Genomic DNA, 12,067 nt, shown 5'->3' with positions numbered 1-12,067 from the left:
GAAAGCACATGAAGAATTGCAGGCAGACTTGAATTGCCTAAGTCCCTAAGCAGACAGAACATTGTTGGCAGCAGCCTTACAAGGCAGAAGCATTTCTGTTTTTTGGTTACTTGCGACATTTTAACAACTCCAGATATGTGAAACTACTGTCACAAATTCATAGAGCATTTAAAATTGCCCCTTCCTAGAATTTCTCATGACATTTCTTTGTATTTTTTTTAGCCATATGTATTTGCACAATACTGGAAGAGTTTGTGGCATGTTCGTTTGATCTGCACTTTTGTATGCATGGGGCACAAGCTGATGACTAGAGTCATTGTCCTCGAAAGCATGTGTTGCCCTGGCCACCATTAGCTTAGGCGAGTGTCCACACACTCCTACAATACTTTGTGTGCTTTCATTTACAACCAGAAAAAGCTATGTGGACAACAGGATTTTATCACATATGATGCCATCATGCATGTATTTGACACTGCATGACCTGTTAAGGATTTCTGCATAACATCACTATGACAAAGAATTTTGTTCTGCACTATAAGCATCCTGCATGAGCATGTACCATATTATTGTATTCCAGATGGCCTACACAATGGGAAGAGTGGTACTCTGGGCCGCAGTAATGCCAGCATCTACGGAACCAAAGAAGATCTCTATGACAGGCTGCGTCGGCATCAGTACCAAGGAAGCAAAAAAGGTAACAATGCTTTTCTTGGGTGATCGAACCTAGAATCTGCTCGTGAAAACTAAAAACGTAGAAGTTTCGTTGCAGTGTCGTTTGTGAACACTGATATAAAATGTGTGACATGGAACAAGTAGAGCAAGCCCACACATCTGTGCCAGGCTAATATACTCGGTAGAAAGAGGGCAGGGAAGATGGAGAATAGGGAACATCATGTTTGTTATCTTCAGCACCTTTTGGCTGGTTCTGGCAACTACTTTATATTAGAGAAATAACAAAAAAGTTGTAAATAGTACTCACAAAATGTTGAGAGTATACTATCAGTGCCAGAAGCTTGCAGGGTGCCAGATCTAAGAAAAGCATGAATTGTGCATCCTGGGAAAGTGTCCTGGAAGTGACAGATGTACTACATGTGCCACGCAAAAAGATGTGGATTGACTGCTCTATTCCAGGTTGTCTGCTCAGGGCTTGCAACAATTCAGATTTTTATTGCATCTGGAATCCCACAAGCTTCTGGCACCAGTATTACATTCTAAGGTCTTTGGAAACTGCCGGTGCACTTTATGTAAGTGGTAACACCAAGCAGGCCAGTGCAAGGTTTCGATGTAATAGGATATGAAGGGTACCATGGCAAGAACTGCATTGCATGATGCTTAACAGTAAACGTGTTAATATTTTGCAAGTGATTTTTTGCATGAAATTAACTGCTAACGTAGCAGAGTTGGACAGCTGTTGTTCTCATGTCAGCTTGTGGGAGACAGATTCACCTGAATTGTGTTCTCACTACTGTAAAGATTTATGCAGACTGTCCCTCTTTTCCAGATACAAGCGATAGTGAAGACCAAGGACAGTAGTTCCCGATGTTTACAATTCTTACAACGAAACAAGTCTTCACATTAGACTGCACGCAGCATTGCCCCTTGCAGTGTTGCTGTGTTCTAGTATTTGTTTACTTCCTCAAAATACATTGTTTTTATCATTCAGCATGTGAAGCAAAAATGAATGTAGTGACTTTGACCTGTTCCATGCATGCTGTGCTGTGCCTCAAGCTGGCCTTCACTCGCTTGGGACCATACATTTACACCATCTCAGGCAACTAATTTTTATAGTTAATAAGCTGGTTCAACAGCTACTGTTGTATCTCACATTCCTTTTATATAACTGTTACAATGCATTCAGATAATTTAAAAAAACAAGAACTTATAAAACACAATTTTTCTAGGTGACCGGCAAGGCATATGGTTCAGGTAGTATGTGTAATGGGATAAAATAAAATGCAAATGCTGACCATTCAGCTTGTGAAATTTGGCAGGCTGTTTTCTTTATGTGTTAGTGCTGCTACATGCAGATTTCTTTGTGCATGGGAGTTATCTCCTCCAGGTCAACATTATTTTAGAAGCTGTCTAGCACAACGGGTCACGTGACCTCAGCAAGAAATTAAGTTGCACATTATTTTATCCCACTACATCACGGCAGAACTGAATTCACTGGTCTGGATCACAGCTAGCACATGGCGATGATAAGGTAGTTGCTCAACAGTGCATGCTTTTATTCTAGAAGCATGTTAATTAAGTGTTGGTGCCTTGCAATTCACTTAGGGTGGGCAGCCTGGATATGGGATGTATGATTGATCAATGTGCCTCAAAAAATCATTTATTAAGGAAAAAAGAAAAAAAAAAGTGTACATAATAGCATTCTTTATTGCCAACAGTCGGTTTTTACAACTACCTACATGTAGATAGGTTTGTCCTTAAGTAAAGCAGTGTTTAACTGTGCCACTAGTATACTACAATATGTGGTCCTGCATTCCTCATTTGTGTAAATACTGCGAGAAAGGTGCGACACTTCTGCTCATCTCAGACGATGTTCCCACACTGAATGTGCAGTCAGCAGCAGTGTAGATAGACTCTGCCTCTAACTTTCTTGTACTTTGCCAAGAGCAAGCAGAATGACCATGTGCAGTCATATCTTGAAGAAATATTTCGTACTTTGTGTTGTCTTGTGTAACAGCATCACCTAGCTTCCCTATGAAATAAACCTAACTTCATTATGGAGGTCACTTGTACTTCTCCACATTGTGCAACATTTTTTTTTTTTTTTTTTGCTGTTATGATTTGAGTGGACTTAGCGAATGTTTGAGTGTTCTTACCTGCTGTAGCAAAAATTACTGTTAACTCCGTGCCCTTGGATGTATGAGTGTGCATAAATGTTGTACAGCGAGCAACTTTCCTTGTTCTGATTTTTTTTTTCTCGTTCGTTGTTTCCTGTCATGCAAGTATTGTACCGTCCGCGCAGTGCGAGTGCGATGTGCTACAATAAATTTTTTTTTTTCATGACTTGGTTGAGTTGAGTTGGCTGTGCAATTAAAATGACGTTCTTCCTCAGTCTGACGCATATCGTTTGCGCCGCGGCGGTGCCCCGTAAGTTTGGTCTCTCACCACTGACAGCATGACACGCTGTAACAACATCGTGAACAAGTCCTGCAGCGGAAAGCCTGGACAGCTTGTAAGCTCGACAATCTGAGCGCGTAGCCGGCGCCTAAAAAGCCAATCACGATAACAAGCCGTACTCGCAAACCATTGGTTCAGCATCGAAGGACAACAATTAAAAAACAGGTTCTGTCCCGCAAACAGACACGTACAAGCGCAAAAAAACACGGACAGAGAAAGAGACTTGGACAACGCGAGCGCTTACTTCCAACTGAAGATTCCGCAAAATGCAGTTACCAGGAGCAACTAGAAACAACTGAGCGACGCGAGAAACGTTCACGCGAGATTAATTTCAGTTTCGAACGAAGCGCCGCCACCTACGAAAGCATGCTCAACCACTGACGATCAAAAAAAATAGTCACGCATTTTAAAGCGCACTAACCAAATCATCCTGCTGCTTACGCTTTAATGTAATTATTTTTTGTCTTAGCTTCAGTAATTTGAGCTTAACAAGATGTTTTTGCTGTATTTACCTACTAAATTAATTATTATCGGGATGGATACATGACGTATTACACCTGGCAAGCGCGGGGCTATAAAACCTGATCAGGCCGGCGCGAACAGAAAGTAGATGGCGACTGGCAGCGGCAGGAGTAGTAGTAACATGGAGTCGCTAGAAGTGACGTCTACTCATTCCTCAGAATTTGATGGCTCCAGCATACTCGGAGATGATAGTGACCCTGCAAACGCATATGTGGAAAGAATTAGAGTGGACCGCAAAAAGCTCGAAGAAATGCTTCAAGGTGAGTGTGCGCGTGCGAGCTGTCAAATGACTAGCCGAAACAATTCAAACGTGCTTGGAACGCTCAGTTGGGCGAGTTGGTACAGATGCGTTCTTGTGAAACAGCGCGAACTACGACGGACAAGAACAGTAACAAGGACACGGGCAGCGCTCATCCCGTGTTCTAGTCCCTCGTAATTCGCGCTGTTTTACTAGAATGCAGACGTGTTTCGGAAACGCATTTTCTGAGCGGTTTGAGCCTCCTTGATACGTTGTCTTTTGAGCTGTTAAGAGTGCTTGCCTCACGTAAGCTTTTGATGGCTTTTGAGCACGAGAAATTCAGTGCAGCTCCAATTATTGCCCGGAGTTCTTGGTATTCTTGTTGGCGCGAAAATTGAATCACGCATGCAGCTACTGCGCGCCTCTTAAGATTCCTACAGCAAGGTGCAGTCTAATACACCTAATTTTTTTTTTTGACTAAGCGTTGTTTCAGTGAAGCTTTTGATATAAGCTATTGCGGGCACGGAACGACTGACATAATGGCATAGCGGCCGGAATGGTGTTTTCCCGCGTTTTCTTGCTTACGCGCTTACCAAATGACTGCCGCAGAAATGCGGTATCCAGTTGGTACGCGTACCGCATCGTACCGGTATCGCATCGTCGCGGCGTTGAACGCTGCGCAGTGTTTTTGCTGTAATCGCTTCCTTTGGTACCGAGACCTTGCTATACTTGCCGCGGTGGCTCAATGGCGCGCTATGGGCCCAACATTGCCGCGGTTTTATCATTTGTGACTGCATGTGCAGCCAGTCCTTCAGCAGTAACGCATGTTTTAGGCCAGAACTAGTCAAGTTAATGAAATTCCCTAATCACTTGCGTGCCTAATCATGTATCGTGCTTAATTTATAACCCGCCGCGGTGGCTCATTGGTTACGGCGCTGCTGCTGGCCCTAAAGAAGTGGGTTCGATCCCCGCCGCGGCGGCTGAATTTCGATAAAGGCGAAATTCTAGAGTCCCGTGTACTGTGCGATGTCAGTGCATGTTAAAGAACCCCAGGTGGTCGAAATTTCCGGAGCCCTTCACTACGGCGTCCCTCATAGCCTGAGTCTCTTTGGGACGTTAAACTAAACCAAACCAAACCGGGCTTAATTTATCAGTGCTCATGCTGCTGCACACAAATCAGTCCGAAAAGTCCGCACAGCTGTGACGTGTCTACTGAGAATGTGTCAAGATGTCTGCATCTTATCCAGTAACGGCTGAAAAATGCGACTAGGAAAGTCGTCAGTGAAATGTTTGCTTGCTTGCGTTTTATTTTTTTTTTTCTGGATGTCTGCCAGACATCCATGGAAGATTTAGAAAGGATGTATATCTGCCGGCACCCGGGAAAACTCCCGTGCTGAAATTCTCCTGCGCTGTTTCCTTCATTCGGAGCCGGTTCGCGAGTGCTAACATCGCGACGCAGGAGCGTAGTCGCACGCGGAATTTTTAAATGTCGCCTGCTTTGTTTAAAAAAAAAAAAAACTTGGCTAAAGTGATATTGAAGAAAACTGCTGAAATGGGCGTTTCCAACATTCTCAATTTTTTGCTCACGAAAATTTGCGCTAATGTTAACAATCCAAAATTTGCACTCTTTTTTGTTAAACAAGTAAATTTAGGCTCTTAAGGGCAACTCTGGCGTTTTTTGCACATCCACAGATTTTACTAAAACTTTCACAGTAAATTCGCCGGGGTTTTCTGGTCACTCCTCTCATATTTTGCAGCCGGGCGACATCTTGTGGCAGCTCAAATGAATTTTAAGATTTTATATTTCGTGGCCCAAATCGGGGCTGTTTCTACAGACAACATTGTGTATTTGATGTCATAGGTTGGCACGCTCTGCGTTTGCTGAAGGACAAAATTTTGCACTTGTTTTTGGTCACTTCAGACTAATAATGATCCAAGCTGTTTCTTATTCACTAGGTTAGGGAGTCAAAACGCGCATGTTTTGGGACAGCATCGTTAAGTCTTAGGTTGGTGTCATGATATCATAGCAGAGCCCAAACCCAGTTTTGGTTTGTTTTAAAATACTTCTACTCGGCATTTTAAAAATTGTTTTGTACCAGAGAGAGGGGACTCTAAAGAATGTTATATGTGATTATAAATTCAGCGCTCAAAAAGCTCCCGGAGTTGCACTCGAAAATATGCAGCCAGCATTTCCATTTTGGCGAATATCCGCTAAATTAAGTGAGTTTTGCGGCCACATAGCAGGAAATGCACGTCTAGATCTTCCTTTTTTTTTTTTTTACTGGATTATGATTGTTTAGTTGGTGGAGCTCCTTGTTTTGGTGGATTTCAGGCTATTTGGGCGAATTTCTAGTGGGTCTCAACTAAATGTCCAATTTTGTCTTTAGCCTTTATTCAGAAAATGTCTTGCTGCTTATGTACAGGGAAGGGAAGTGTAGAGCGAACTCAAGCGGTGGAAACCTGTTCTTCGTCCGCAATGCTGTTGAGTTGGTGTGGGAAGTTATGCCTTGAGGTAGAGCCCACTGGCAGATTTTTATCTGGCGCCTCTCCGCACCTGGCTGCTGTAGGGTATCAAATTGCATTCATGCAATGAATCGACGTGCAAGGTGCGACAAAAAGCGATGCGCCGGGGCCAGGGTCACTTGAGACACCTTATCTCGCAGATCCGTGAAAGTGTTTGATTGGCTTCCTCCATATTCCTTTTACTGCTGTTTCCTAATGCTTATAATACACGTGTAAAAAAATTGAACCTTTGTGGAGGAATTTCTAAACAATTCATTATGCATTTAATCCATTGTTCAAGGAGTATAGAATAACCTTACAGCCCATTTTTTTTTTACCCACGCCTTTAAAGAAAATTACAGGCAGGAACACTCATTGGGAAGGCACGCGCAGTACGAGCTGCCTTGAACACTGTAAATGAACGTTGCTCTAAAATTCGTGAGAGCGGACGCTTCAAGAAACAACCTCCTCTGAGCCACAATTCCGCGCTAAAATACGCCAGCTTTTTCTTCACCTCAGGCTCGTGGTTGGATGAGATGCTTGCATAAGGACATGCCTCTTAATGCCGTTGCGTATTCTGTTTCGGTTTTGCTTACTCTGTTGTTCTGATCATGGTTGTGGCACTAAAGCGTTGCATTTCCTTACATTTGTAGGCCTCAGAGGGTGCAGTGAAAGTGTTTTTACTACGGTGCCTCAATACAGCGTTTCTTTGGTAGCATGCAGACACCTGTAGGTGAGGTGCGTTTCCGAAGTGAACGGAAAGAACCATGGGAAAATCGTCTGCCAGCTACTTCCGGTTCCAAATTTCTCGCACACACTGCCTTCTGCATAGCAATTGCCGTGCATTCGTGCATCGTTTTTCGCTAATCTATTTGTGCTGTGACATTGCGTATAGCACAGCATCAGTGTAAGATGAGCGCGTGCTGCGTATGAATGCATCCTGAGCACAGAAAATGACAATAACGAAAGGTACGAGTGGTTTTCCGTGGTTATAATATGCCAGTGTAGGCTGGCTGTTCTACGTATGTGCGGCAGTTGGTTGTGTGTGTGGTTGAACTAGTTTAACGCGTTGGTCATTAAATATTAGTTTTTTTTTTTTTCGGTGCGCTATGAAGGCAACTAAGTGCTGAGCTTGCACAGTTTAGCAAACGATAGATGTATTGTCCTCACAGCGTGTAAAAGCTGCCATTGGGATAGCGGACTGTCCATACATGCAACTGTGTGCATAGCGCGTCTCAACACATCACAGTGCATACGCATAGAAAGCCTCCTACCATTTACATTATTTTGGTTGTACTTCATTCGAAAACGCGCTATGAAGCAGAACAGAGTCAACATTGAGGTGGTCTTGCGATGATGCAATACAATCAGCGGTGTTGCAGTGGAAATAAATTAGTGTTAGAAGTGAATTAACGCATCGACTGCCGTGAAGCAAGCGAGCAGTGGGAGAAATTTGGAACCAGAAGTAGCGATCGCAGACTTTCCAATGAGCCTCTGCGCTGAATCTGGAAATGCACCTCACGCATTGTCCAGTTGGAGGACTCAATTTTGAATTGCCGACCCCTAAAATGGAGAGAAAGGCTCTAAAATTTAGTTGGAATTAAGTCTTCGATGTTTCGAGGCAGTGTTGGTTTTCATACAAGAAAATACTGATTTCCTCAAAAATACTTCGATGGGGCTAAATGAGCCTGTGCTTCAAAATGGTGGAGGTGTCTCCACCCTACCAAAGGAAGCTGCATCGAGGCGCCCCAATTTTTACATCAAGCACCGCATTGCATATTAGTGGCCTTTTGGTGGTTTTCAAATTTTAGTGGATTTTCAGTGAACTTTTTATCCAGGTCTGGCGGAAGGCTTGGCTGCAGAGGTGGCAACACTGTGCAGACCTTGCTAGACTGCTTACAACAATGGCACCATTCAAATCTTCGTGCAGTGGATTGTCATTTTTTAAACCGTGGCACAAGCTAGATGAAACACCCTGCCACGTTTGCACTTTGATCTTATTTCTTAATATTGGGCTCCTACAAAACATGATGAAGCTTCTCTAAATTTTCATCTGCTACAAAGCCTGGTCCAAAATTCTCTCAGCCATTCCTACCACGTACTTTGCCATAAAAACTAATTTTTGGCTCTTTCAAGGTGTTCTTTCTGTGCTGCGCTGCATATAAATTTTAACTAGTAGAAACTTGGGTGCTTCTCTGCAGCACCTGCAAGCAGCTACATTTTTTTAAGTAAGTGGAAGCTTGGTGGGCAAGTGTAGCTCCGTACTTGTCACTGTCCTTACCTGTTCTGAAAGTTTTTGAGATCTCCATGCCAGCCAAATATCAGTCACAACATGGAATTTCCGTACATTGTACATCGAAATAAGTGCAGTTTACTGGGTACGTTTGCACTGAAAAAGTAAAAATTACGGAGGGCACTTTCTCAGGGCTGTATTTCTTTACTAGTTGGTAGTAGTCAGTAACTAGTACTGATGTCTCAAATGACTTCAGGTTGAAGGCCTTTATATCAAAGGCCTTCACCCTAAAGGCAATTGGGTATACATTCGGTCCTCTATTGACTGTTATGGTTGCTGTGTATGGCAGCTGTTCTGATTACGTTATTGGAGTTTTCGGACTGTTTTGTCTGAACAAGAACGCCGGGCTTCGTTGCCGATGAGCCATGTAATAGTTGTAATTCAATTCAGAGCTGGCTCGTAGCACCAGTGCTGAAAAAGTGCCATTGGTGCTAGCACGGTGCAGAATGAGTTCCGTGGTGCAGGTGCTGCAGCAATTTTCAATTGAGTGCGTGCAGGCATAGGACTTGTCTGCTCGCCGTGAAGGTGTTCATTTCTCGCATGGATTTTTTGTGTGGTCATTTTCGGGCCGGAGACTTAAGTCAGCAACACACAATGACATCGCATAGTTCCTTGTCATGGAGTTCTCTTTGACAGTGAAGGTGAGGAAACAGACGCCGTGCTGTCTTTTGCTGCAACTGACTTCGTTCGGACAGACCGCGCGCGGTTGAACGCTGTGAAAGCGTGGTTGCAAGGTACTTCAGTTTTGAATTCATGAGGCTCTTCAGACTCTCTAAAGAGACATTCAAAGAACTATCGGCGTGCTTCAAGGCCTCTGCATATTTTCCGATGCCTCAGGGAGGGCACCCACAAATCCCCGCCTAGGACCAACCTCGTTCATGTAGCTCTTTATTTTTACTGATTAAAAAGTCCTCTGGCAGCTCCAGAGGGCTCCCTTGCTGCTTAGCACTAGCTCTGGCGTCCCCTTAAGCACAATGGAAGGGCCAGGCAGCGACGAGCCTGCAGCATATGGCTGCATGCTTAGCGCAGCAGGCAAAGGTACCAGTGCAGTTTATGGCAGAACACACTTGGATTCGCCTTGCCCGCTGTTTGCCAACTGCACACTGTTGTTGTGCAGTCTAAAAAAGTGAACTCGCATGAAAAAAGTGAAAAAAGTGTGAACTCACATGCACACAAATTGCCTGCCACAACATGGAAGCTACAACAGAAAACGCAGTTAACTGCTGTCGTGTAGATTTAAGCGCCATTTTCTTGCAAAATGACAAGGAAGACCTCTCTTAGTTTATCGTAAATATTTAGGAGCATTTTAGCGTTGTCTGCTGCAAGCACTCTGCTTGTGCACAATTTTTTTGCTCTTCCTTGGTGGCTGGTACTGTGGTTCCTTGCACCGCGGCTGCACTCGAATCAATTGCGGATAGCTGTGCAGAGGGTGCTGTGAATCGAGGGCTTTGGTGCAGCGCACTATGAACGGTACAGGCGGTGCAGTGAACCACAGCTAAATTGAATGCAGCTGATGTTTTCACATTAATAACGAGCAAGAATATAAACGAGGGAGGGAAACAACTCTCTATTAGGAGGTCCAGTTGGCGAGCTCGGGACTTTTACCCGTGCTCGACATGCTGACCATTATGGAGTTTAGCTTAACTTTTTGTTGCACTTTATTGGTGCAAACTATAGTTCAGGCTCCATTTTCAACCATAAAAAGCATTGGAAAACAATTTTTCAGCCAGTCGGAAGTGAGTGCTGGGAGAATTTCAGCCCAGAAGTTCTCCTGTACACTGCCATTTTTAAATGGTGTCCAGTGTAGCTTTAGCCCACGTTTACATGAAACTTCGACCATATTAATAGTAATTTTACAATAATTATCTTTTTAGGTATTTCATTTATGGCAGAAATTCTGGTGCCAAATTGTATAGCATCCCAAAATAACCTCAGCACCAGTTTATGCTTTCATTTGTGATGGATTTTTATTTACCGCATTGAAAAATAAAGCCTGAGGAATGTGAAACTCGCATGAAAATCCCATCACGCGCCTTCGCGCCCCCCGACAGCAGTGCTCCCAAACGACTAGAGCTCTCTGATGCTGCGAAAGTGACAGGGTTGCATGGTGGGGAACTCAAAATACTTGCTAATGACCTGTTCGTGTGCAGTGTGGAAAACATCAGTGCCACGGTTCTTGGTTGCGAGATGAAGCCTAGTCTTGCTTTTTGTCTCTCGACATTTCTGGGGGAAAATTGCAAATGGCAAGAGTGAAGCGCCGTCTCCAGAGGTACTGTGCAAAACCTTGACGTGGAGCAGGCGTGTCTCGCTGGATGTGAATGTTATGGCCACCTAGACAGGTGGCATGAAACTAGTGGAGGGGGGCTTTAAATATAACTAACATATCTATCTCTGGCAAGGTGTTACCACCACAGTGATGCAAGGGGAATACCTGTATTCCTCCAGCCACAATTAGTGCTGCTGCTTGTACTGCGCCTGCTTTCTAAAGCAGCCTCTTGATGATTTGTATGACTTTCTTCACCAGCTCATTGGATCTTCGGTAATGTGAACTAGTAATGGTATGTTCAGACTTTAAAGTGATGTTTGACTTTGCGTTCCTTGGCAGTGAATTTGGGATCTCCGTCAGTGCAGAGCTCAAGGGATACCATATATAGCATGCATATATCTGAGGCAGTTTATGATCTCCTTAGTCATTACGTTTTAAATTGTAACTCTTCAATACCTAGTACATAAACTAGTTATCATACACTACTAGGTAGTGTTTTTCGGTGTGTTCGCACAAGTGAGCTTCCTCTCTGTGTGGGTGTGTCATGCAAGAGCAAAGGTTCAGCTGGTTGTCTGTGTGCGTGTGTTTGGCAGGATGAACATTGCTCAGCCATTGCTGTTATGTCAGCATCCAACCTGGGCCAGTGCATTAGACTGTGCGCTCGCGATTTGTACTTGGCTGTGCCCATGATGCGAGTCAACGTGTCATTCCCTTCGAGCTCCGATAAGAAATGCCAACTTTGATCCCCTTCAACAGTACAGCATCTGCTACTGACAGATCACTCGTTTCTTCCACTCTCCGTCCATGGGCTGTCATGATGTTCAGGGTCCCTAGATGCGGGAGCTTTCAATTTTTTGATTATTCTCCTGTTTAGCCAGTCCGTCAGGGCACTTGTGGCATGTGTAGTCTGAAAAGCATTATCCTTCCATCCTGGACAGGATGTTGATCAGCTGTTTCCCAGGGACCAACTGCAACTGATGGTCATATTTCAGCAGTCGCAGAAACAGCCTTTGAAGTTGAGACGGTATGTCGCTGAAGCTTTCTTTGAGATAATGTCAGTGGACTGTCATCAGACTTGGTTGCAGCTCTTCAGCCTAAAACAAGCTCTCCTCATAGC

General features: G+C 44.0%; 2 protein-coding genes across 7 annotated transcripts in view; both read left to right on the top strand.

Moving 5' to 3' along the window:
* uif (sushi, von Willebrand factor type A, EGF and pentraxin domain-containing protein uif) overlaps positions 1-3,015 on the top strand; it is a 135,411-nt gene extending 132,396 nt beyond the window's left edge. For all 3 annotated transcript variants that reach the window (XM_089582118.1, XM_089582119.1, XM_089582120.1), the window contains 2 exons: positions 578-694; positions 1,502-3,015. In XM_089582118.1, coding sequence (XP_089438244.1) covers positions 578-694; positions 1,502-1,533 — 149 coding nt within the window. In that variant the 3' untranslated portion in view covers positions 1,534-3,015. The remainder of the gene's footprint in view (positions 1-577; positions 695-1,501) is intronic.
* Positions 3,016-3,709: 694 nt separating this feature from the next.
* The window catches only part of BicC (protein bicaudal C), a 98,403-nt gene continuing 90,045 nt past the window's right edge, over positions 3,710-12,067 (top strand). For 3 of the 4 annotated variants that reach the window (XM_089582124.1, XM_089582122.1, XM_089582121.1), the window contains exon 1: positions 3,711-3,911. In XM_089582124.1, the coding sequence (XP_089438250.1) occupies positions 3,740-3,911 (172 nt within the window). In that variant the 5' untranslated portion in view covers positions 3,711-3,739. Of the gene's footprint in view, positions 3,912-12,067 lie in introns of all 4 variants that reach the window. The other variant, XM_089582123.1, reaches the window with a different exon arrangement.

This window comes from Amblyomma mixtum, chromosome 3 (genome assembly GCF_055824585.1).
Source record: "Amblyomma mixtum isolate Tamu chromosome 3, ASM5582458v1, whole genome shotgun sequence".
In the NCBI taxonomy this organism is placed as follows: Eukaryota; Metazoa; Arthropoda; class Arachnida; order Ixodida; family Ixodidae; genus Amblyomma; species Amblyomma mixtum.
This window is presented reverse-complemented; position numbering and strand designations above follow the sequence as displayed.